This window comes from Rhinolophus sinicus, chromosome 2 (assembly GCF_057876585.1).
Source record: "Rhinolophus sinicus isolate RSI-liver-muscle chromosome 2, RSI-T2T, whole genome shotgun sequence".
Classification (NCBI taxonomy): domain Eukaryota; kingdom Metazoa; phylum Chordata; class Mammalia; order Chiroptera; family Rhinolophidae; genus Rhinolophus; species Rhinolophus sinicus.
In genome coordinates, this window is record NC_142502.1 from 139467486 (window position 1) to 139493248 (window position 25763).

The following is a 25763-nucleotide window of genomic DNA, read 5'->3' on the forward strand; positions in this document are numbered from 1 at the left end:
TGCAGTTCTAGAACATTGTATCTCTCAAGGAGGCATCCTGAACCACAGGACGTGGTGAAGAGGTTAAAGCCTCCATCTTCATTTTCAGTTGCTGTTTTGTTTTTTCAGTTTTGTGGTGTGTTTTTTTTGGGGGGGGGGGTTGAGAGGGGCTGGATGTTAGTGTATCATCTGATATCTCTACACTTTCAAGTCCTTATCAGCATGTTAACCACTATTCACTGGTCTTCAACTGCATTTTAGCCCGAAACTTTCAGAAGCTCTGCCAAAATGGAATAACCACAACAACCCAACATAGAAAATTTATTCTCCCCCACTACTTCACCATTTGATGGAAATCAAGGGTCCGATATGGCCTGGGGAGCAGAAGTCCCTCACTCTCGGAAAAACACATTTTCCCTTACAGGAAGTAACATATTAAGTACCTAGTCTTCATGTGCATGAGCTTGGAGGAGTAGCTCCTCTGGGAGGAGGAGCAGAATGAAACAAGAAAGTAGTTTGGAGGGGTTGAGGAGAGGAAAGGGAGGCGGAGGTAAGGGGTCCCTCCTGGTAGAGGAGGCCTAGATGCCTGGAAAGAGCCCCAGCCCTGGATACTACGCTAAGGCAGTGATAGCTCACCCTTCACCCAGGCTCTCCGCTTTTGGTTCATCCTCGGTGAAGCCTGAAGGAGCCCCTGACCCCAAGTGTCACCCGCCCCGGAAACCTCCCCATGACTGTTCTCTTCAGCTGTTCTCTCCCCTGGGGTGGTTAGCAGCCTTTTCCCCTCCAAACCACCAGCCCCAGGGAGATGGCAGGAATGCCTGACCCCCCCCCCTTTCCCTTCCACCCCCAGTCTCTCCCTTTCCCTCCCCCAGACGGGGCCAGCCTGCCGGACCCAAAATAGCAACAGCAAATAAAGAAATGTCTAGTTTGGGGCTCCTCTCCCTCTCTGCTGGTGCTCATTTTTTCCAACTTTGGTTTAAGTTAAGAAACACCAATGTTTTCTTGGTCTCTGCTTGCTGCCAACATTTTTGTAGAGCTTGCTCAGGAGCTACTGGCGGGGCTCATAAACTCAGTGGGGAAGACTTCGAGAAACAATTCTATATCTTTTTTTTTTTTTTTGCTTAGAATTAGGGAAATTTTTCAGTTTGCATTTCCCTAAAGCCACAGGGCCGAGACATCAGAGCCTGGAGCGCATCTGTTGGAGCACGTCCACCAGCCACCTTCCCGTAGCCCCACCTCCACGCTAGTCACACAGCCTTCCCCGGGTAACCCCACTCAGATGTGGCAGCTGTGTGACCTCCTGTGCCTTCTGTCCTACCAGGCAAGGAGGTGGCTCAGGAGGGAGCAAATCAGGTTGCTAGGAAGTTAAGAGCACAAGGGGAAAGTGCCCCGGTGGCCTGTGAGCAGGTGGGAGGGACAGCCCACTGCCTGACACCTGCCCCCTCTTTCTAGGCAAAGCTGGCCTCTAATCTGAAGTATCACTGACCCCACGGGAAGACATCTGCTCATCCCTGACCTTGGGTTGACCTCCAGTCCTGGTACTAGTGGAGTTTCCTCTCCCCAGGGAGCAAAGGAGCTCCCACAAAGGAGAAACTGACACTTATTGATCACCTCGTTCCAACAAGACCCGTGACCTGTGTTACCTAATTCAATCCTCAAAACCTATGAGGTAGGTAGCCTGATCCTCGTTTTACAGTTGAGACGAAGGTCAGCAGTTCAGAGAGCTTAGGTAACTTGCCTAAGGCCACACAGGATTCCAGCCAGCCCTGCAACCTGTCCACATCCACTGCGCCATTGAAACCTGTCCTCTCTACCCATCCCAGGGGGCTGACAAGAATGACTGACCAGTATACGAATGGGTTGGCCAACAGTTACTCAGAGATTTGAGGCGAAGGCTAGTCAATAATGACTTCCCGGAAGAGGTAAAGTGGGAATTGGTCCTGGTATGGATGGGAGGAGAGACACGGGGAAGGGGAAGGTTAAAGCCAGGCAACTCATAAGGCCAACAGGGCCACTGGAGTCAGCAGTAAGGGGTGAGGGGCCAGCCTGCTTCCCAAGGCCACTCCTTCTCTAGCAGGGCAACTTCAATGGCAGTTCTCCAAACAGGGACCCTCCCCTTGGCTGAGCGCAGCCGTGACACAGGAAGGGCTTTCTCCAAACTGTGTCCTGACCACCAGGTTGCGGTATCACAACCAAAGCAGCCTTGGCTCTGTGTCCCCACATTAACCCAGAGAGGAGGACAGAGGGTCCCCAGGTACCCACTCACTTCACTGTCACCCCATCCCAAGGCATGTCAGTTTCCTGAGAGAAGATGAAGAGGGAACAAGGATGGGTACTGGAGAAGAAACAGAAGGAGAGGCGGGAGTGGGGTAAGACTGGGGTGCAGGGTTACTTGCTCCCAGCTCTCTGGTAGGGCAGACCATGGGCACACCCAGTGCCCAGACACCAGCCTTCCCACAGGGAACTTGCACCTGAGCGAGGCTCCATCTGAATGGGAGGCACTCAGGCAGGGTGTGGAGGCAGAACTCTTAGAGGCTGGGGCTGAGGGCTGAGGACCCCCTCCCAGAGACTTGCCTGAGAAGGCGTGCACAGCCTCAGGGGTCAGCCTCTCCTAGACAGCCTGGGGCACAGACCCAGTGCCCCACGGTTCCAGCCCTCACCTGCTAACTTTGTAGACTAGGTGCGGGGGATCGAGGGACTTTGTGGGCGAGAGGAGATGGGAAGTAGTTGTACCTAAAGCCCTCTGCCCTTTCCAAGAGCAGAGTCCAAGGACTCTTAGGCAAAAAGAGAACCAGAGGGAAAAATGGAAGGGGAGACGGACAGGCCTTGGGTTGAGAAAATATGATCATGACCTGAGGAAAAAGAACCCACTTTCAGAAAGATCGTCTGCAGCTTCCCACAATTCTTGCCACAGCAGCTGGTGCCCCTCCGGGAGAAGAGAACCTCGTGAGCGGGTACTCGCTGGTACGCGACTCGCTTGTCCCCCTGCAGCATCCAGATCACGATGTCAGGCAGGCTGTTCTGGGGCTGGAGAGAAGGTGGCCGTCAGGGTGGGGACAGTGACGCGCTGGGCCCACATCCCACAGCCCAACCGTGAGCTGACTGGTCCTGGCTCCGGGGCCGCACAGCCCTCTCCTCCTGGCTTCCATCCCTCAGCTGTGCACACCCGGCGGCCCCCTTGACCTCCCAGGGTTGGCTGGGCACCTCTGTCTTCAGCAGCCACAAGCCCCCGAGGACAGGGCGTGAGGCTGCCCTTGCTCACACGGGGAGCCTGCCAAAAATCACTGAGCTGAGTTCACGTTTTCTGGGAAAAGACACTCCTGCCTGGAGCCCAGGGCTTCAGTTCTATCCAGTGGGTAGACAGATGCTTCCAAGCATAGACATGAGAGGATTTCATTTGACCTGGAAGATGACCTTACACTTAGGATGACGCCCCCCCTTCTTCACCCCTGAGAGCAGCAGTGAATCCACAGAAGGTGTGCCCTTCCCAGAGGACACTCACTCCTCCTCCCTCTAACAACAGAGACCCTGGGGTCTGACTCTTCTCTGAGCCTGGTGACACTGGGCTCTGGAAATGGTGACTAGCTCAGAACAAAACTGCAATGCCCCTGAGCCCCTCAGAGCCTCTGGCCATGAGTGAGAAATGTTCCCAGCTGACACTCAGGAGAGATGGCTGGTTGGGTACAGTCCCTCTGCTTCCAAGGTTGGTAAGTGAAGCGTGCCAGGAGGAGGGTGGGGCTGGGTCTCTGACCAGGGCTCAGACGCTTGGAGCGCTTGCCCGGCATTTCACAGGCTTTATGTCACTTTCTCCCTGCAGCAGCCCAGGTGGCAGAGAAAGGCAGTCCATTTGACAGGTAAGGAAATTCAGGCTCTAAGAGATTAGGAACTGGGTTTTTCTGACTCTCAATACATGTTCCTAGCTGCTACACCAGGGGTTCTCTAAGGGTGGTCCCAGAGCAGCAGCGGCTACATCACCTGGGAACTTGCTAGAAACGTACATTCAAAGGCTCCACCCCAGACCTGTGAGATGGGGAGAGGGGCTGTAACCTGTTTTTAGTGAGCCCTTCAGGGGATTCTGATGCACACTCAAATTTGAGAAAGACCCTCTCCAGATTCCCATTCAGTCAATACTACGTGTGTGACCTTAACCTCTCCCAGCCCTGTCAGGATCTATGCTGAGAGTTCCAGGGTCAGTCTGGGTCATGATTTGGGGGAGGGGCAGTCCATGAACAGCCTGCGGGGATCGTCCACAGCCTCTGTGAGGGGTAGGCCTGTGGCTGAGTGTTCCCCAAATAGCTGGCCACGTGCCCGAGATCCTATCCGAGGACGGACTGGGGCCCAGCACTGCCGGCTGCCTTCCCTTCCTCAGCATCCCTCCCACCTCCTAGGCCGCCCTCTCCCCTTCAACAACTTGCTCCTCCAGGAGCCCCTTGCACCCCCTGCCCCTCTCTGCACACTCCTCTGGGGAGAGGCTTCCTATCATCCCCACCCCCTCCTGGAGAAGACGGGGAAGCCAGTGGACTCCATGAATGGGCAGAATGGGCAGTAGCTGAGCTGCCTGTGACATATCGAGCAGACCTTGGTCCTCATTCTGGACAAATCCATGGCCTGCTGGGATGCCCAGGGAACTAGGTGGGTACATGGGACCTGGGAGAAGGGGTGCCCCTGAAGACAAACTGGAGGCTCTTCTCTCTGATTAGATATGACAAAGTTCAGAGTTACTGCATATGTAGCCCCCTCAGGCCTGGGGCTTGGAGACTTCCAGGAGGGCAGGAAACAGGGCCCCTGGAGAGGCAGGAGCAGACAGGCACTGGCTGGCAGGGAGAACGAGCTGGGTCCTAGGGAAGTAGGCGCCCTGGGTTCTGGTCCCAGCTCTGTCTAGGACACACTTTGGAAGCATTTATTACACACATTTGGGGACATTTATTGAATACCTAATACATGTCAGGCTGTGTGCTACACCCAATATCCCGTTGTATCTTCTCTCCTCCTTCTATGTATGGGGAGACTGAGGCTCAGAGATGTTAAGTCACCTGCCCAAGGTCACTCAGCAAAAGGAGCCAGGGTTGGATCATGGCCCAGACAGTTCCCATTTCCCTCCTAGTTCTGATGTTCCAGGCAGGAAGGTGGCTCGCAAGGCTACCTACCTCATCCGCCAGGGCACGGAGACGCAGGAGCCAGTCCTCAGCCTGCTCCAAGGTGGCAGGGAGCTCGCAGCGGCCAAGCTTCAGGGCCAAGGCCGCCTCGGTGATCTGGCTCAGGTGACGGGTGCGCAGCTTGTATAGGTACTGGTCCAGGTGTGTGGCAGAGGGTATCTCTTGGACATTGCGCAGGGACTGGCTGTGAGAGACAGATGGGATGTGCTCGCTGAGCAAGAGCTCAGTGCAGGCACACACATATGTGTGCACACATATGTGCACAGGCCCCCACGACACGTCGCACACCCTCAGTCTGCCTGCTGGGCATTCTGTGTGTAGCGGGCACCTCCTCCAGCCTGACCTGCGGGCACTCATTTCCGTGCAACCTGCTCCACCTCACCTCCTCGAGGAAGCCTTCCCCAAACACAACGGCCCACATGCCTCTGCTCTGAAGTCCCCAGGTGGGTCCTTCCCTGTCCCCTGCATCCTCCTAGAGCAGAGGCCTGAGCGCTAAGTTGCCCTTGGCTGAAATGAATAAATTCTGGTGTACATACACTTTCTTCAAGAAGGAAATTTATGGACCCCTGACAAGCCACTGCAGACGCTGTGGGGAGGCTGGCAGCCAGCAATACAGATGTGTCGACTTGGGGCGGCCCCACAACACCCCTCCCAGAACCTTCTATTTGGGAAGCCTTTGGAGAGGAGCTGGGGGGGACATGCAGTCCCAAAAACACAGCCCTAGGCCCCAAGTGGGTGGTTGGGCTTAAACTCCATCCTGTTTGGAGGCCAAGAACTCTGACCCCACCACCCCGTGGATTGCTGGAAAGTCCTTCAGTGGCTCCCCCTCACCAGACCAAGGCTCTGGGGTCGGTCAGTACACACACAGGGTCCTGCGGGATGAGGCGGGGAGGGGAAGGCCTGCGCCCTCCCTCACTGAGCAGACCCCTCTAGATGATCCCTGTTGAAGGCATGAGGGGCTGCCCCACCTCCGCTGAGCCCGTGCTCCCAAACAGGACATCAGTCAAACCCACTCCGCAAGTTCTGCTCCCACCACTTACAGCCCCCCCTCAACCTCATACTCCCCTCCCCGCAGCGTCTCGACTCCGGCTCCCGGCTGATTTATTTTTCTGCCAATTTCCCCGAGCTATGCAGAACCAATTACCGCCGGAGCGCAGCGGCACCGCCGCCGCCAGATACACCACTCTGGCAGGCCCTCGGCGCACTACATTTTTCCTGTTATTTTTTTTAATTGAATTTTTAGGGTGGGGGGAGCGGTACGCAAACTCCATCTCAGGAAACTTAAGCCCCGGGACCTGTCTCAGGTCACGTACTGCACACCCTGTAGTAATATAATATTTACTGCCCCGAGGGTGCCGGGGATGGGGCTGCCCCAGGCCAGGAGAGGGGCGGCCTCCATTCCCCAGCCCACTCGAACGTGGCGGAGGGGTATGTTCGCTGGGTAAAGGGGGGCCTGGGCCAGAGTCCTGGCTGGAGCCTGCCTGGAAAGGAGGCCGGAGTGGGCCTGAGGGTGGGGGCAGGCGGGTCTGGAGTGGGATATGGAGAGCGGAGCCAACCAGGGTGATTTATGCTCCCAGCCTGGGTCGGGAGCTGGGAGGGATTGCCATACAGACCACCAAAGGGAGACTTTCACGGAGACCACTAGCCCAGCCAAGACTCCCCAAGAAACAACCGGGACCATGACTGCCACTGACAAGATGCCTTGGACCTTTCCTGCCCCAGGAAAGCCCAAAGCAGGGGCTATGGAAAGAACGGGAAACTCGGAAGAGGAAGCTAGATGACACTGTACCCCCAAACCTCAACAGGGGCAATTGCCCTGCCAATCCTGGCTGACTTGGAAATGGCAGGCAGGGCTCAGCACAGGCTGAGAACAGAACTGGGCGGCTCATGGAGTTGCCGCCTGCCCCGGCGGTGAGTGGGTGCCTTTATCGGGGACAGCTGCCCAGGAGGGAGCCGTGTCCAGCCTGAAAGAACTGGCCCTGGAATCATTCATTTCCTTTCTCATGAGCAACAGCTCTGCTGGTGCTGGCTAGGGACCGGGTCCAGCCCTGCCCTCAGGGAACCCCCACGGAGCAGTCTCAGAGGCAGGAGTACTTCCTGGAGGAAGTGGCCCCTAGCTGCATCTGGCAGGGCCGGCAGGAGTTAGTCAGGCCACAAAGAGCAGGAAGGGTGTGCTGGCAGAAGGAGCCGTATGTGCACAAGATGAAGGCTCAGAGGCGGAGGGAACATATGCAGGGTGGCTCTGAAGAGGCTGCAGGGTAGGACTGCTGGGGTCTGAGAGGCAGGGAGGGGGGACAGAGAGGCCTGTCCACCAGGATGAGGTCTGGGGCTTTTCCAAACTGGAAGACACTGACGGCCCGAAGTGGAGGTGGCACGGCACAGTTTTAGGAAAATCACAGAGAATGAATTGAATGTCCTGGCAGGACATCCAGGTGGAGATGTGGGGTGGGCAGTTGGGTCTGTAGGGCTAGAGAGGAGAGCAGAGCGCTGGGCTGAAAGAACTGTGGGCACCACTGGCCGGTAGGGAGAAAGGCGCCCAGAGAGATAAGGCAGGAAAAGGCTCCGATGGAATGAAGGAACTAATGTAGGAGGCGTGGGCAGGAGCTGGCTGGGAAATGGGTGAGCAGCCAGTGGTCAGCCAATGTGAGCTGGCTTAGGAGCCCCCACGCCTGGTTGCCCTGCTTGCCAGCCCTGACAATGCTCAACACAGAGCCAGAGGGGGAGAAAGCCTTCTTGCCGAGGCCCGAGGACTGTTGGTGGCCACAGGGGGTGCCTGAAGGAATCAGTCCTGATCGCTGGCATTCCTCCCCTGGAGAGCCACTTGTGCATTCCCCAGAGGACGGAAACCTCCTCCTAAGCTCCTGACCTGGGCCCTGGGCCCCCCAGAAGGCCTCAGGCCCCATTATATCCTGAGGAAAATGCCTCAAGGGGGCTAGGCTTTGGCAGAACCCTTCACGAGCCCTGACAGGGCAGGGAGGGCAGCCCGACTTGGATCCCACCTGTCTCAGATGTTTCAGACACCTCAGACCTGCCAGCAGCCATACAGCACGAGTCATGAGCAGAGCACTGGCCCACCCTCCGCACCCAAGCTGTCAGGCTGGGCCAGTTGGGGCATCTATGGCAAGTCACTCTGAGGCCCTCCCCATGGTGACCACATGTACCCGTGGATCCCTCCAGCCCCACGCTCACTCCGACCTCCAGACCACACATGTCCCATAAGCACCCCCCACTCTACACAGCCAGTCCTAAACTCCACTTCTTCCCCAAAACCTGCTCTTCTCCTGCTAAGCTCTCGGTGAATGACCTTACCATCAGCCAGCTGCCCTGGCCAGAGCCAGGAGATCATTCTGGACCTTCCTTGTGCCATCACATCCAACCCAGCATCAAGTCTTGTCCATTAGAGAGCAATACAGCAGCAAGGGCCTCGGCCACTTACTATGGCTGTGAATCTGGGCAAGCTAATTAACCTCTCCATGCTTCAGTTTCTTCGTCTGTAAAATGTAGATCGTTCTACTGCCTACCTCATACGATTTTTATGATGTAGTTCATACAGGTAAAATTCTTAGAACAACACCTGACACAGAACGTACTCACTATGAGGCTGCTGTCATCTTGATGCCTCCTGAATGGCACACACTGCCCTCGGCTTCCCTCTGCCCCCACCCCTCCTAGGATCCCTGCCTTGGCTGATGCCTGGCCCAGTGTCCCTTTACCACCACCACCACCGGCCCATCCCTCGCACTGCAGCCAGAGTGGGCAGCTGAACCACGGGAACCACTGTGCCCCCACGTGGCTCAGAGGGCTGAGCTCACCTTAGCAGACCCCTGAGCTCTGCCCCATTGGACTTCAGCGTCCCTGGTGACGCCCCGTCCCCCGCCCTCTCCCAGAGGAAGCAGGCATTTCAGGCCTCTGCACCCTTGCCTGGGCAGTCTCCTCTCCAAAGGCTGACTCCTAGTCCTCCTCCGTCAGAGTTCAAATCGGCATCCCCTCCTCCAGGAAGCATCCGAATTAGATGCGCGTTACATACACCTGCTCTGAGCTCCTACAGCACATGCCTCTAACTCCCTTCCTCTGCTCCCTTTTGCATGGGTCACCCGCTGGAGGGCTGAAGCTTCCCTCTTGTCAGTATGCTCTGCCAGGCTTCAGGGAGGTTTGGGGGATGCGTGAAAGACCTGTCTGCTATTCCACTACTGGTGGGAGGGAGAGGGAGAAAGAGCGATTCTTGGGGGAAACATTTGTTCTGATGAAGATGTCCTTCCCAGCAGGAGGACAGAGGACTAGAAGGACACTGCATCCGGAAGCATGGTGAGCCGTGTCTCAGCAGGACGGCATTTCTCATACCTTCAATAGTGGGTGGGACAGTAGGATTTAGAGGGGGGCATAGAACACATTTGCACATATTCACACTTAATCCCATAGAAAGTAGAAAGGCAACCTTTTTACTAATAAGTCCATTTAACTGCTGAGAAAACTGAGGTCCAGAAAAGAAAGCTGCCCAAAGCTGCACAACTGGTTAAAGGGACAACAACCTGTATCTCCTGACATCGCTTCTTCTTAATAATAATGTTAGCTACCATTTATTAAACACTTCCTAAAGGCCAGGCACTTTGTTTCTGTGATAGTATAAAGTAGTTATTCTCAATGTCAAGTTGAGGATGAAGAAACCAAGTTTCAGAGCAGGTGGGTAGTGAACCCCAAATCACCCAACGGTGGAGGAGATGCTGAGATGCTCCCCTCCTGCCGGGCCTCAGAGCCCCTGTTCTCCATCACCCCCAGGGTCCCTTCTTCCTGAAAATCAGCCATGTCAATAGAAGGCTAAATAGAAACCCTGGTCCCCGACATGGCCTTGGGGGAAGGAGGGGCGCCATCACCCCCCTCAGCCAGCTCCTCCTGCAGATTCCATCAGGGAAATAAGAGGTCGGGGATCAGACACAATGCTCCCCATTCAGGTGAGCCAGGCCGCCCCGGGCCCACAGCTGCCGCTGCTGCAGGGAGATTTATGACCTGCTCTAAATGTCACCTTTTCAACTCCCCGCGCTGGCTCCACCACCTTTGGACTCAGCACGGGCTGGACTGCTGGCCAAGCGTGGCTGGGGAGACGTGCCGTTGCTCACCACCACACACGAACACTCCCAGGCAAAGGGCCTCATGGAGCCAGGAGGGAGGGCGTGGGCACCCCTACCTGCAGTCTGCAATGAGCTCATCCATCAGCTGAGCCACCAGGGTGTCCATGTCCTCGGCGGAGCACTGTGCCTTCAGGGCCAGGTGGACTTGCTCCAGGCAAGCTTCCTGGAGAACAGGCAAGCAAGGGTCAGGACCGGCTCTGGGAGGCCGAAGGTACACACTCAGCCCCCAGCGCCCAGACCCTATCACCACTCCCAGTCCCAGAACCAAAAAGGAGAGAGTAGGGGTTAGAGCACAGAAGGCAGAGCCCAGACCCGACAAACCAGAGTCTGTCCTGCCTCGAGGACTCTCCAGGGCTCCCCACACCTAACTGATCCAAATTCTGCAGCCTGGGACTCCAACCTTGTGTGTGGTCACAAGAAGTTCAGGTGCTGCGTGCAGACTTCGACAGAACTGGATTGTATCCCACTCCCGATGGGCCCCTTCAAGCGAGGTCTTCCATCTCACAGGCAAGTGACCTCTGAGCCCCTCTAGTTTCCTACCTGGGATACTCTATCCCAAATCCTACCACCCAGCCAGCGAGGGTCACATCCTCCTTTCAGGAGCACTCAGAACACCTCCAATAACAAAGTTCCCATTGCAAATTCCTATGGCCGGCTCACACCCTCCATGGAGCACTTCTCCAGCCATTTCCATGGGCCACAGTCCTGAGCTAGGAGGCAGAGGGCTCTCACAGAATACCCATCAGACCAAGGACTGTCGCTCAGTCTCCCACGCCCCTCCCCACCCACCAGCCTTACTGAACAGGTGCTCCACCCTGGGACCACCAGTCTGGGGACAGGCCCTGGAAAGAACACATCGTTCCTCCCCTCAAGGACTGTCCTATGAGAAAATAACTGGCTCAGAGAACAGAGTCTCAACTTAAACAGCGTCAACTCCAAGTTCTCCTACACCTTGGAGACTGCCAGTCTCGGGGAAGATGTGGGCCCCCACGGCCCCCACCTGGGTGTGTATCCCCTCCCAGCCACTCCAAGACCCCAATCATCCCCTTCCCCTTCCACCCTCCCTCCTCACTAGGCTCACCTCTTCACCCACAGACATGTCCAAGCCTCTCAGCCCACTTCCCTCCATCCCACTGCTCCTCACTTGCTCAGCATCGAGGCCACACCTGCCTCCTCCACATTCCCACAGGCCACCTGCCTTGTGGGTGAGCCTCCACCCCATGGACACACAGAAATGGCCTGGGGCCACCACCAGGAGCACCAGCTTCTCGCTCTGGGCCTCCCGACCTCTGTCCACTTTGATTCCCCTGCACTTTCTGGCCAAGCACCCGGCCTGTCACTCCCAGCCTCCACAGGCAACCCCCTGGTCACATCCAAAACAGGACTCAACACTCTGCTCTTCTCCCAACTGCCCAATTCCCAGCCCCTGGAGTCACTCCTCCCAGCCCTCCCTCCTTCCCCATCCAATAGACCACCAAGTGCTGCCAGCCCAAGTCCTGCAATTTTCTCCCCAGGTTACCTCCTTCCCAGTGCTCGTCAGTCTCCCCTGGACCACTGCGAGGGCAACCTGGCCAGGCTCCTGTCTCCTACCCCCTCCCTGCCCTGCAATGCGTCCCTGATGCTCTTGGCCCTCTCTCTCCGCTGAGCCCCATCTCTCACTGGTACTCCCGGAGTGTTACCTGAACTTAAGTTTGGAACTTCTGTATGGGAGGAATGGGTGACACGGGCTCTCCTTTGCCAAACTGACTCCCTGAGAGCAGGTCAGCTCCTTGTTCACGCCCACCTTCTAGCTAGAAATTTCAAGCACAAGCCCTTGCATGGGGTAAGAGGCAAAGGCATTTGATGAATGATGAACAAACGAAAGAACGAACAAACGAACGAGTGCGAGACTCTGTCCTGCTGCTCCCTGCTCAGTTTCTCTCAGCTCTTTCTCTGTGCTGTCTCCTACATCAGACTAAGGGCTCCCAGGATACTTCTCACTCCCTCTCCTCTCTTTCCAGTATGCAAGACAGGACCGCAAACCTGGCACTGTTAGGACACAAGGGACCCCAGACGTCATGAAGGTCTGCAGGCACAGCTACGTGTGCACCCACAGGGAGCTGGTCTGAAGACACCACCACGGAGCGTGCACGTGCAGGCTACGTGCAGGTGGGGGCAGCTTCCACTCACCAGCCGGTCAGCGATCCTCAGCAGTTGGTTCTGAGCCTCCACTCGGTGGCTGATGTCCTCCCAGTAGGATGACAGCACCACCACAGGCTTCACGTTGCCCCAGGGTAAGTAGTAGTAGTGACAGCCTGGAAGGACAGATTGGCCTGGTCCTGAGCCAGGGGTGGGGCGGTGGGTGGGACGGGGACCGAGGGTGGGATAGATTTAGGCACCTGCCTCCCCTTCCCACTAAGAACTCCCTTAGACACACGTGCAGGACCAGTACTCCCCAGTGTTCAGACAAGGGGCCTGCGCTCTCTTCACGTGCTCAACAGTCAGCTGCTGCTCTCATTAGGGCTCCGTAACACATCCAAACAAAGGGGTTGTTAGAAGGACTCTGGAAAACCCCAATTCTCCAAAATCTCTGCACCAAGCCCAACAGCCACCACGTGATCGATGATATCCACAGGTCAGGATTGGGGCTGACCACAGCTGGCGTTGGGAGACCAACCTGTAGGTCCTGGCAGCAGGGACCCACCAGGAGGTGAGCCGGGGGAGGCGGCACAGGGGAAGCAGAGCAGGAGGTCCCCCACAATAGGTTTGCCCGGGCCAGGCCCTTGAGTGGACCTTGGGCAGCTTTCCGTGCGGGGGCAGGACTTAGGGTCCAGCCCCTCTCTGTGGTCTGGGTCCTATCCAGGCACATGGCCTCTGGCCTCACCATCAAAGACCGCCCGGCTGTACTGGGTGGTGGAGGCCAGCGGCAGGCAGGTCGTATCGAACTTGTTGCCGTAGTTCCCGATGCTGACCTCGAACTGGATTGCATCATCAACATCCTGCAGCATGGAGGCCGAGTAGAAGGCGGCGAAGAGGGAATACTTGCGCCTTCGGAGGTACTTCTGGGAACAGAGAGGGCAGCCAGAGAGTCATAGGGAGGAGGAAGAGAGACACCGGAGTGGGGAGGGGTCACATGCCTGGCAGGTCCTGGCCATTCCTGGTGGCCAGTAAATCCTGCCTGGACAGATGGGTGGCGAATGGTCCAGCTCAGCAACAGTGCCCAGATTTGGTTACTGACTGAGCGAACTCATTCCAGGCCTGTGTGCTTGGCCACGTTCCTCTAATAAGGTCTGTGCCTCCAAGGCCATGCTGTTCCTTAACCCAAACCAGCAGCCATGACACCGCCACCCTGGGGAGCCGGGTCTTCCGTATCTGCTGCTCAGAAGGGACAGGAGGCTCTAAACCACCATGCCCCCACCCAGGGCATCCACCCCACACCACGCGGGGGCTCCTCTCCCACACCAGCCCGCTCTGCCATGTGCCTGGGACAAATGAATCCCACTGTCTCCTCTGGGCATCGGGCACAGGGCTGAGGACGTGGGAGGCACTCACTCACAAGAAGCAGGATGACTTTACGATCCCCTTCATGGAAGGCCGAGCAAAGAGGGATTAACACAACTGGGTTTTGAATAATACAAACAGTAATAGCTAATCCTGACTGGGTGCTTACTGCATATGGGTAAGAATTAATTGAACCCTCACAACAATCTTATGGGATAAGTATAATTATTACCCTTCGTTTACAGATAAGGAAACAGAACAGCTGGTACTGGTCAAGCCAGGACTAAAACCAGCGCTGACTACAGAGCCTGAAAGCTTAAACCACCATGTGGACTCCACACAGCTGCCTCTTGGCTACAAGGCCCAGCTCCCCCACTTGTTGTTCTGATACATTGGAGCCTCAGTTTCTTCATCTGTCAAATGGAGAGATGCTAACAGCAGCCACCTCATGGGTGCTGGGAGGACTCAATGACAGCAGGATGTCACTAGCACAGAATCTGACGCATGGTGAGTGTTTAATCAGTGTTCGCTACTCTTACATTATTGCTATGAAATAACCTCTCAGTTTGTATCGAGCTCTAGGCTTTTAAAATATTTTAATTTATCTTTATGAGCCTCTGAACATTCCTCAGGGAGGCAAAATAGGTGTGGGGTCACTCCCACTTCCCAGCTGAGGCACTGAGGCCCAGAGGGGTGAAGGCACCTGAGTGTGGATAGAGCTGAGCCCTCGTCCACCATGACGCCTTGAGGCCAACCCCCCTTCCCCACCCTCCTCACCACTTCGAGACACACGCCTCTCACCTCTACCCGGAGAATGTCATCTGCGGAGAGATCCTCCACCTTCTGCTCACTGTGCTCCACCAGCTTGGTCTCCAGGGAGAGCAGAACCCGGCCTCGGTAGGCCACTCCTTCCCCCTGAGAGGGAAGGTTGGATCACCAGGAGCAGGGGGAAAGGAGGAGAGAAGGAAAGGGGCCTGATCTGTCCCTGAAGTCGCTCATCTCCCAGGCACCAAGGAGGTCTCTGAGCCACCCCCATCACTGCAGATGAGGAAATGGTGCCCAGAGAATTCAAGTGACAGGCCAAACCACCCAGATGGTCAATACCAGACTCCAACCCAGCCAGAGGAGATATAAAACCTGAGACAGATGAGGTGAGAGGACTGGGCCCTCAGGGTCCAGGAAAATGGGGGATTAGCCCTGAAGGAGAGGCAAACGGAAGGGGTGTGGGAGGGGGGAAATGGCCAAGAGGAGACCAGGCAGAAGGAGGGCTCTCTGAGGACGTGGCTACATGGCCCTGAGCCTGCTCAAGCCCTATCGGGCCCCAATACTGCCCAAGCCAGGCTGGAGGACCCCTCCCTCAGGCCGGGGGCTCTAGGAAAGGTGGGGTGGAGCAGGGTCCGGCGGGCTCACCTTGCCTGTGTTGAGCTCCGCATAGGGGTCCGGGAAGCCAGTGAACTCCCTGGGACTGCCGTACAGGTTGACATAGCAGGGCCCAAAGGTGGGCAGGAAGCCCAGGTGGTCGTCCACTGAGAGACAGGCAGGGTCAGAGGTGCTTTCTAGTGGTCAGTCCAGCCTCCTCCAGGCCGGAGTCCATCCCGGCCCTTCCACATGCACAGGCCCCGCACACGTGTGAAGAATAGTCACATTGTCTCCTGTATGTCCCTTTAATCCTCACCACAATGCCGAGACATGGAGATTTTTACTATATTTAGGATCTCATTTACGATTTCCTCATTTTACAGATGAGGAAACTGAGGCTCAGTGATGCAAAGAAATGAATGGCTCCAACATGGCATGACCCAAATGATCTGCCCTCAAAGCCCATGCACTAAACCAGCACGTAAAGCTGGGGCCAGGGCCCACCCCCGCCCCACCCTTTCCAGGCAGTACCCCATCCTGCATCCTGTCTCCATCCCACACATGAGCGTAGGGGGGCACAAAGGTGGTCCCAGAGCCTCGTGACCAAAGAAGCCATCTCCCAGGGCACCAGGGAGGGGGCCCAGCCAGATGTCCCCCCACAAGGTGGCCCCTTGGGTACATGGCCCACCGCCCCTGAGACAGACCACCTAAAAGCCCTGACTCATGCTGGGATCCCCTCCCCCTATTCACATTGTGCAAAGAAGAATCAGTGGAGCAAGTTGGAGGAGAGTTATAAGGGGAATTACACTAATGATGAGGGACCTTTCTTCTCCACAGCATTTCCCTCTTGGGGGAAGGGAGAGGCTCTTTGGTTAATGTCATGATTTTCCAGCTGACAGCCAAGTTTCCCAGAATGGGATTTCACTGGCCATACTCTGAAAACCCTGAAAAGCCAGAATGCCAAAGGTGGGAAGTGGGCCCAGGGAGAACAGGAACCATCTCATATGATCCAATCCATACAAGCAGAGTGGGGCAAGGTGAACACAAAATAAATGGCCTCAGCAATGAAGTGCTGGAGGCAGACCTGAGGACATGAGCCGAGAACCCTGAGTCCCACATAGTGGCAACACCCCGGGTGGGGTGGGGGGGACGGAGCTTGAGAAATAAGAAGGCAGGAGGAACATGCCTCCCCCAGAGCCAGGGGCGGCTCTGTATCCATCTTCACTCTCCCTCCAGTCCCCAGCAGAGCTGGGGCTCTGGCATTTAGGACAGAGGTGGGAGGCCCAGGCGGAGGGAACTAACATGAGCATTACTAATTGTTTGTAGCAGTCATCTCAATTATGATTTACCGTGCAGATTTCAACTTCAAGAGTTTTCAGCTCACCCTGGCCTCCTTCTGCTCCCCAAAATGTCCCTTGCCCCACAGAGGACACCCACACCGGCCCCACCCCCTCTTTGCTTTGTGGACTCATTTGATCATCAGCTGGGGCCCAGCAGATTCAGAAAGGGGTTTAGTGGGTGGGAGAAAATTGCCTTTAAGTTCCAAGCAACTTACGTATTCAACTGCAGTTCAGAGGTAACAGCCAAAGGTAAGCTAGGGGACCCGTGGAGGGGAATCTCAGACCCACCTCAGGCAAATCAAAAATTCCAGGCAACCAGCACCCTCTCCCCTCCAGCAAAACTCCAGGCCCGCCCCCTCCTCATCCCCAAGGTGAAAGCACGTACTGTCCGTGGCTGGAGGAGGCTTGACCACACCTGCAGGCTCCTCTGAAGCGTAAAGAAATGGAAAAGGGGTTAGGATGGTCATGGCTGGGAGGTGGACCTGTTACGTGAAAAGGCATGTAGATGGAGGGCTTGCCGCAGAGTGAGATGGAAAGATAGCTCCCCCTTGTGGGAAACAGATGTGACCTGAGGCCCTACCCCCAGCCCAGCTGTGAATGTATCACCAAGTATCACCGGCCCCCAGCCAAACCCAGCCCCCAGTGCCATGGTGAGCCCTCAGGTGCCTCCTCATTGGGATCTGCCTGCACATCTGTGTGTTCTGTTTGCCAATTGAAAACTGGACCCGAAACTTGACTCAATACATTCAAGAAATAACACAGAGAAGACAATGTGCTTTTCCATATTATAGCCAGAAAAGTGAGGGAAACAAAGTACAGACACAAAGAAAGGGTGGGGGAAGCACAGAAGGGCCAGAACTAGGCAGCCAGGCACACCCAGTGAGTGCTCCACCCAACAGGCAGGTTGACACTTGGGTCCTGGCTCCCTGAGAGGGGGCATTACACGGCACAATATCTCCACCTAGTGGCTGTTTCTAGTATTGCCACTGAGGGCCCTGTGTTGCATTTTCACAGCAGCAGGAACTGAGATCTAGCTTCTGACGCCTGCCTCCTCAAGTGAAGCACAGTGCCAGACACGGTCCATTAGCTGAAGGTTCTACACACTTGGGTGTGTCCCTAAATGCTGTTAGAAATAAGAGAAGCAAGGACGGAGGTATTCTGGCACACTTCCTGGCTCTTGAAATCCATCCTTCACTTCTAGGCAGGTACAAGATGCCGCAAATAGAGTGAGCACCTCTCCGTCTCCTTCCATGATCTGCTCTGATTTCTGCCCCTTCCCACACTCTGACCTTCCCTGTCTCTTTCTCCAACCAGCTAAGTGTAACCAAGTCTGGGGTCATGATCAAGCCTGGGGATGTGGTGGGTGAAATCCCTGATTATTTTCATTCTTTGGTCACTGTTACCTATTGGTCTCCTTCAAAACAATAATGCCTATGACCATTTCCCCGTAGCTCCATGATTGTAGTGAAGAGCCAAGAGTTGAGCAAAACATTTGAAGAAAGAATGAGCAAAGACACAAAGAGAGAGAGAGAGAGAGAGAGAGAGAGAGAGAGAGAGAGAGAATGAAGAAGAGAGAAGAGGGGAACATGGAAGTCCAAACACAAGGACAGGGCTGACCCATTAAGAGCAGATGGCAGTTAAGGGTGAGGCCCCATGGCAGGGGGCCTGACATCCTGGGACCCAGCCCCTCAGCTCTCCACAGCCCGGCCTCAGCTGGGAACACCAGCCGGCAGAAGTCAGGGTTGCAGAAACTATAAGTCATGGCCATTTCCACATCCACAGACATAGGTTCTCCTCAGTGGGGAAGCCGGGCCTCTGGTTGTAGGGGAGCTTTCAGCAACAGCGAGAGGACCGGCACCAGCCCAGCTGCAACCCAGAGGAGAGTAGTGGGCAGGGCCCACCGGAAGCAAACAGATTCCATTTTTAAGTTCCTTCCAAATGATTACAAACAGGCCCGGCCAGTTATCTCAAGGTAATGAGGCTGAGGTCGTAGTTCTGACCCCCACGTGCTTGGTGCAGAGGCAAACGTGCCTTCCCACCCATGGACCAACTCTGAATCCTAGCTGCAAATACAGCTGTCACCTAATCCCACCAGCCATCTGACCAACACCTGCCTCTGGTGGCTGGGAGGACCAAGAGGGTGGCCGCAGAGTAGCCTGTTTCCCAAAGGTACCTTTCATTCATTCTTCCTATATTCATTCATTCATTTGTTTGTTTGTTCAGCAGACCTAACCAAGCACAGTGCTGGGTTAAGACGTGGTCCTGCTGACAACTTAGGCCAAGGATTCCTAATTTGGGGGCAAGGTCCCAGGTCTCCAGGTGTTGAGGGTCACCCCAGGTTCTCTCCCCTGTGTCTGCAAACAGCTCATAAAGTCAAGGGCAGAGTGACCAGTGACGGCACCCAGGACAGCGCCTCTATTTAGTCCTTATCACACTTCTGCCAAAACACAAGTGTTTTGGTGTGTTTTCCCTTAAGCCCAAGGAACTGGAGCTGTGGAAGCCCCAAAACACAGATGAACACTCCCAGTTTGTGGCCTGAGCAGCCAAGCCCAACTCTCCGACCTGCGGGAAGCCCAGGGAGAGCGCGAGCAGGCCCTCCCAGCCCAGTGCGCCACACTTTACAGCCCCATCCCAGCTCCGCAGACAGTCCTGGGGACACCGGTGTCTCCTCCTCGAGAGGCTGCGGCCATTACTACAGCCAGCCCTGCCGGCTCCCTCTGCCTCTAGGCACACTTCCCACGCCCACGGTTTGGCTGTCTGACACCAGCCGGCACCAGGCAGGAAGAAAAACCAAGAACTGCTGGGAAATCAACCATAATCTATGTTCGAAAGACAAAAAGAAACTAACTTCAGATTTCTTTGCTGTCGAATAAAATGAAGGGCACAAGTGCTATTTATGTAGCATGATTTTCATATGTATAAAATTATAAAAGAATCTGTGTAGGTTTCACAGGTCTCATGCGCCGTTACCTTCCAGAAGAACTGCAGCATCTCAGGTAAGCACTCCTTTTTAGAGAACAAAATTTTTAGTAAATGCTCTGGAGCACAGAATCCAAGGAATACTTAAGTGTGCCCAGGCAAACTTGTGGGCAGAAGTGCTTAAGAGGCTAGTGTTAGGTCCTGTCCTCACTGGAAATAAAAATGAAAACATGAAAACAAAAACTCTGGGTTGGACCAAAAAATCTGGTGAACCATGAGGCAGGAAATATAGAGAAAAAAACTATTTTTATATTTTTATAGTTCGGTTTAGTTCGGGTTTTGAGAGCAGTGAGGAAATAAAGCATTGTCGTGCTATAATCCCCCAACGTGAAGAAAAATACAAAGAGCTAAAAGGAAAAGTGCAATGACAGGTTCTGAGGTGGCCTCAGGACAAGTGGGAGAAGCTTGACAGGGAGAAGGCAAGTGCAAACCTTCAGGGCCCAGGAAAGGGACACATCTCTGAGGGAAGGGACATCAGAGCAATCATGAACGGCTCATTTGAGCAGTAACTCTTTTATTTACAGAGAGCAAGCTATTTAACAGAACATTTTAAACTAGTTAGCTGGTGGTAGGAATATGCTCATCTATTTCCAAAACAATCTGTAGGAGACGGTGGTCTGGCTTTTGAATGCCTCCCTGAACCACACGGCGTTGCCCATGGTCTGAGCGCCATCTAGTGGCCAAATAAACGTCTTTCTAACGTTGCTATTAAAATATTCATGATAACCCTGAAAAAGACCAAAGCCACCGTCACCACCAGCAGGAAGACTGATGGCGGGACTAGGATCTAAACTTTCCTTTAGGCAGCTGATGGCAGACACAGCTGTAGCCTCATGAAACAGCGCTGTCAGAAAACAGTCAGAAGTTCAATTTGTGCCTCTACCAGGGTCTGTTCCTGGATTTGGAGACAGGGATAGCACCAGGCAGAAAACTGGAGAAGAGATTCCTTCCATACCAGGACATCCGATCTGTGAGGGGGCAGAACACCCTCTCTCCCTCCCCATCCTCAAGATGCACTGCCCCCCACTTCAAATATTTCTACCTTAACATCCAAGACAGCCATTCTCAGAAATTATCTGAACAGGGAGTCCACACTCTGGGACAGCAGTTCCCACAATTAGGGGGTGGAGGTGGGGACTGGGACAGAAAGAGCCCAGAGAGCAGTGCCTTCTGGAGGCAGTTTTTGGGTATTCCACTAATTACAAGCATCAATAATGAAATCAGAGGGCAAAGAACAGCTAGATGCTAACGCTGAGCAAAGGCACCTGGGAGTTCATTGTACAGTTCTTTACTTTTACGTTGTTTGAATTCTCTATCATTAAAAGCTTTGTTTCGTTTTGTTTTGTTTTAATGTTTCGGAGAATGTAAGAGACAGGATTGGTCAACTTCAATAGCACTAGGTGGAGTCTTCCAGAAACTGGGCACATCAACCTATCTTCCAGGTAAAGATCTGACAAGATGCATGGACAGAGACCCACACACCTCTCTGTAGAAAGACACCAACAGTGAACAGAGCTTGTTATAGGGTGAGTAAAGGAGGAAGAAAGAATAACAGTGCCAATCAGAATAGGGAAACGGCATCTGTAAGATTCAAGTGCGCATTCACCTGAAATTCTCAGGAAATGATTTTGAATCTTGACTAAAGTGCAAGAAGACATAGCTTTTGTGGTACAAAACAAAACTTCAGGGAGAGAACAAAGGTCGAAAGGGAACTATTAAAAAGAATGATTGAAGAAAAAGAGGGCATGACAAGAAACAAAAAGTGCAACAGCCAATTTTAAACCACATGGGAAACAGTAAAAAGCAGAATACAAGGAAAAAAATCAGATTAGTGATGCAAAAAGCTAATAATAATGATACTAAACAGCAAACATTATGTTAGGGCTTATTATGTACCAAACACTCTAAGAACTATACATTTGTAATCTCACTGGATCCTTATAACAACCTATGAGGCTGGGACTGTAAGAGGAGACTGGAGAAATTCAACTACAAAGCAGCAGAACCGGAACCCAAGCTGACTGGTTCCAGAACTGCAGCTCTTACCCCTACTCCACCCTGCCTTCAGCTGTCCATGCTGTAATGTTAGAATAAAAGAAATTATTCCTCAGCTCAGATTTAAGAATTCACCATGTCTCACACAAAATTCAATGAAGAGTCCTGCACCTAGATTAATTGAAGTAATTTTTTTATAAACTATAAGAAAAAAGATACATTCCTACAAGCAGCATCTAGTTAGAAAAAATAGACTACCTACAAAGGAATCAAATCAAACTGCTCTCTGAAAATACACCAAAATAAATGTGTAGATTAAATATTTCAATGTAAAAAATAGAGTTAAATATAACCTTGGGGTTTGCTGAAAGCCAAAAACATGATATATGGGACAGAAACCATACTTTCATTACTTAAATAAGAAATACTGAAAATAAACACAAAAAGTTAAGTAGAAAGCTAAAATAGGAAACAAAATAAGTCTAAATAGAATTAAAGAAAAAGTAAAAAGATGAGAAAATAAAAAATTAGGAAAAATATTAGAATTGATAAATAAATCCAAAAGCAGATCGTTTGAAACCTCCAATAAAATCGGAGAAAAAAACTTCTAACAAGGCTAATTACAAAAAAAAAAAAAAGAAAGAAAACTCAAACACACATCATTTGAAATAAGAAAGGGGGAGATATCACAGGTAGAGAGAATTGTTTAAATTACTGATCTGCCCAACACTCTGTAAATAAATTAGAAGACCTCAATGTAATAAATGCTTTTCTAGGAAAATATAATTTATCAAAACTTATTACAGTAAAGGTAACAAACTGAAAACAACAATGATCACAGGAGAAATTAGAAATTTTTTAAAGAGCTAGTACTACACCCACTCAAAAAGGGCACCCAGCCCATATGGTTTTATGGGTGAATTCTTTCAAACCCTCAAAAGACTATTCTTATGTTATATAAACTGTTCCAGATGTTAGAAAATACTTTAAATCTTTCCAATTAATTTTACAGAGTTAACATAACCCAAATACCAAAACCTAAGAAACAATAGGAAGACATACCAATTAAAGATAATAGAAAATCAAGAAACAAGCCCAACAACCCATTTAGTAATTTAGTAGGGGATGAAGGTGGCAATTCAAAATACAGGAAAAGATTATTCAATATATAGTGTTGGTGTCACCAAAGAACAAGTTTTTAAAAAGTAACATTGGATCCTTGCCTTATTCACTAATGAAAAGATTAACAGATTTGGCTACATAAAAATTTTTAATTTCTACATGTCAAAAACTATTAAGTGGTAAAATAACACTGACAAAAATTATTTACTGCCTATATGACAAGGGAAAGTTAACAGCCATAAACATACAGAACTCTTACCAAAAAATGAGAAAAAGGCAAACATACTATAAGAAATATGAACAAGAACATGAACAGACAATTTATAATAGAATAAAGTATATAATCTGTAAATATAATTATTAAAATATTTTTAAATTTGCATTGGTCAACTGCATCAATTATCAAGGAAATGAAAAGGCAACAATGAAATTCACCCATCAAATTAACAAAGTTCTTTTTCAATATCATTATTTTACCCTGTATTGGTGAGGGTATAGCAAAATAGGCTTATATGAGTGATTAGAGTGTAAATTAGTCCAGTCTTTTGGAAAGGCAATTTTCATACACCAAAAGCTTTAAAATGTTCAAATCCTTTGGCACAGCAATACCACTTCTAGGTATTCATTTAAAAAGAAAATCGTGAATTGCATAAAGATTCAACTACAAAAATATTCAATATAGTCATTTATAACATGCAAAAATTACAAAATATTTTAATTTAACATTAGCCAGCTACTGTGGATAATGGTACATTCACACATAGAACATGTATATTCATTTAAAGTTATACTGTAGAAGAATGTTTAATAATATCTATGTTGTATTGTTGTATTGCCAAGTGTCAAAAAACAAATTTTCAAAATAATTGAAAATTGTTTTAAAACAAGTTTTTTGGTGTATATATGTATATATACATACATGTATGTGTATCCATATATATACATGCACATGTGTGTACATACCTACAGAATATCAAGTTTGTTCCTATCTGGGAGGGTAGGCTTATGGGCAATTTCATGGGTAAATTGTATATTCTTCTTTCAGATTGTCTCTTTAAACAATCATGGACTACTTTTTAACAGACCAATGAAAGTTGTTTCAGAATAGACACTGCTAGAGCCCAGTCGGCCAACACAGAACCCAATGGACGGCGTGGCTGCAGCCACCAGTGTTATCTGCAGGAGTGAACTGTCCTCTCTATACCATTCGGTGGTGCAGGCCACCATCCAAGGTACAGAGAATCCTAAATGCCTGCCAGCCCATCTCTCTCATTGGCCAGAGCCTTTCTCCCTGGGAAACGGGCAGCAAAGACCTTATAATCTTCCCTTTTCAGTAAACTCTTACAACTAGAGGTAAAGACGGGCAGGGGTGAACAAGGGGGAGCATGGGGGCCTAGAAGGCAGAACAGAGGGGGGACTTACCTTCTATTTCTCCTCCAGGGGCAGATATTTTCGACATACTCAGGTAGGTGGTGGCCAAGATGTCATTGTGGGTAAGGCGGTCCCTACAGCAGGGAAACGGAGAGGGCCTGACCAGGGGAAGGGGCTCGCAGACCACAGCCCCCCCAGAAGGAAATGGACATTGTTAGGGACCCCAGTCTTCATATTGGGTGTGACACTGAGGCCAGGCAATCCTAGGGATAAAGAGCCTGGAAAGAAAGTGTTGCTCAAGAGTCCTCAGGAGGGAACTAGCCCAGCTGGTTGACCACCAGCACCCCATCCGCCAGCCTGGATGCCTGCGGGGACATCTGCAGGTTGAGAGGGAGGAGGCGAGAGGCAGGAGACAGGCTGGGGAGCCAGGCCGCCAGACCCAGGGAGAGCCAGGCTTCAGGAGCTCAAGAAATATCCAGACCATGGAGAAAACCGAGTGACCAGGAGAAACATATCTCCAAGGCCATGGTCTTAAATTACCCAATCCTAATGCACTATTCCTTTTTGTAGCTGACTTTCTATGTGACAAACCACTTTTAACTTCCTTTGCTCAGCAGCCTTGAGAAACAAGTACTTTTATTATCCCCTCCATTGTACAGATGAGGAAACTAAAGCTTAGAACTAGGAAAGTCCTTGCCCAAGGTCAGCCTGGGAGGAGCGGCAGAGCCAGAACTGAAACCCTGGTGTTCTGACTCCTGCTGCCGTGTGCCATGGCACACACTGCCCCGTGCGTGGTGTGGGAGCCTGTCCTGCTTCCCAGAAAGAAGGCTTCTCCCCTCTCAAACAGCCTAGAGGACTGTGGGTAGGAGCTTGAGGAGACTACCTGATTGGTGAACCCATTAGCCAGCAATGTCCTGTGCAGACCCTCCCTCTGGGTCCCACACCTGCTCCCTTTGATAATGATGTATAGTAACAGCTGATGTTTATTGAGCACCTACTAAAAGCCAAGCACTGTACTAAAACCATTACATGACTTAGCTCATGTCTTCACATCAGCCCTACAAGGTAGCTATTATAACTAGCCCTAATTTCACATGAGGAAGCGGAGGTTTAGAAGGTTAAGTAATTTGCCAAGATGGCAAAGCTGGGATTTGAGCAGGAAATGCCAGACGTGGAAAGCAGAGCTTTGATTGCAGCAACCTACTGCTTCCTCGTCAGGATAGATCAGGGGCTCTCAAGCCAGAGGTTTTGATCCCCAGGAGCCACGTGGCAATGTCTGGAGACATTTGGGGTATTGGGGGTGGGGGTGCAGGGAGAGGCCATGGTTGCTGTTAAACATCCTACAATGCACAGGACAGTCTCCCACGTCGGAGAATTTCCTACTCCAGTATGTCATCCTGCTGAGGTAGGCTGGGCAAGGCCAATCTCCTTCTGGAAGTTTCCCCGCGTGCATTTTCCCTCTTTTTCTTTTTGGAGCCCGCAGGCTTCCTCTTCTGCTTCCTGTGCTTTGGCCACTGGAGGGAGGCTTCAGGCAATGATACACCCAAGCCCCATTGTAAAAGGCACCTGGGCAGGGTGATTTTATTCTCTTTTAAATCTACACCCAGGAGATACCTGATCTCTGCTGCTCCCTTCCTTCCTCTTTGTATTTCCCAGGGAGGTGATTAAGTGTCAGTTTTAAATATTTCCATCGGTGCAGGGGCTACATTAGGAAGAGTGAATTGGCAGCACAGATGTTTATCACTTTTCCTGGTGAAGGATGTTAATAAGAACTGGAAAGTAAAAATTCCTTTAAACATTTAACAATGAGATTATCAACACCAGATAAGTGACAGTTAAGGGTACTCTTAAACTGC

General features: G+C 51.9%; 1 protein-coding gene across 23 annotated transcripts in view; it reads right to left on the reverse strand.

Annotated features, from left to right (window-relative positions):
* Positions 1–25763, reverse strand: part of DYSF (dysferlin) — a 200559-nt gene that overhangs the window by 101028 nt on the left and 73768 nt on the right. For 14 of the 23 annotated variants that reach the window (XM_019718953.3, XM_074332153.2, XM_074332151.2 and 11 more), the window contains 9 exons: positions 23959–24041; positions 16826–16867; positions 15152–15267; positions 14543–14656; positions 13125–13302; positions 12431–12555; positions 10318–10424; positions 5127–5319; positions 2851–3006 (listed from right to left, as the gene is read on the reverse strand). In XM_019718953.3, the coding sequence (XP_019574512.3) occupies positions 2851–3006; positions 5127–5319; positions 10318–10424; positions 12431–12555; positions 13125–13302; positions 14543–14656; positions 15152–15267; positions 16826–16867; positions 23959–24041 (1114 nt within the window). The remainder of the gene's footprint in view (positions 1–2850; positions 3007–5126; positions 5320–10317; positions 10425–12430; positions 12556–13124; positions 13303–14542; positions 14657–15151; positions 15268–16825; positions 16868–23958; positions 24042–25763) is intronic. The other 9 variants (XM_019718969.3, XM_019718934.3, XM_019718921.3 and 6 more) reach the window with 1 other exon arrangement.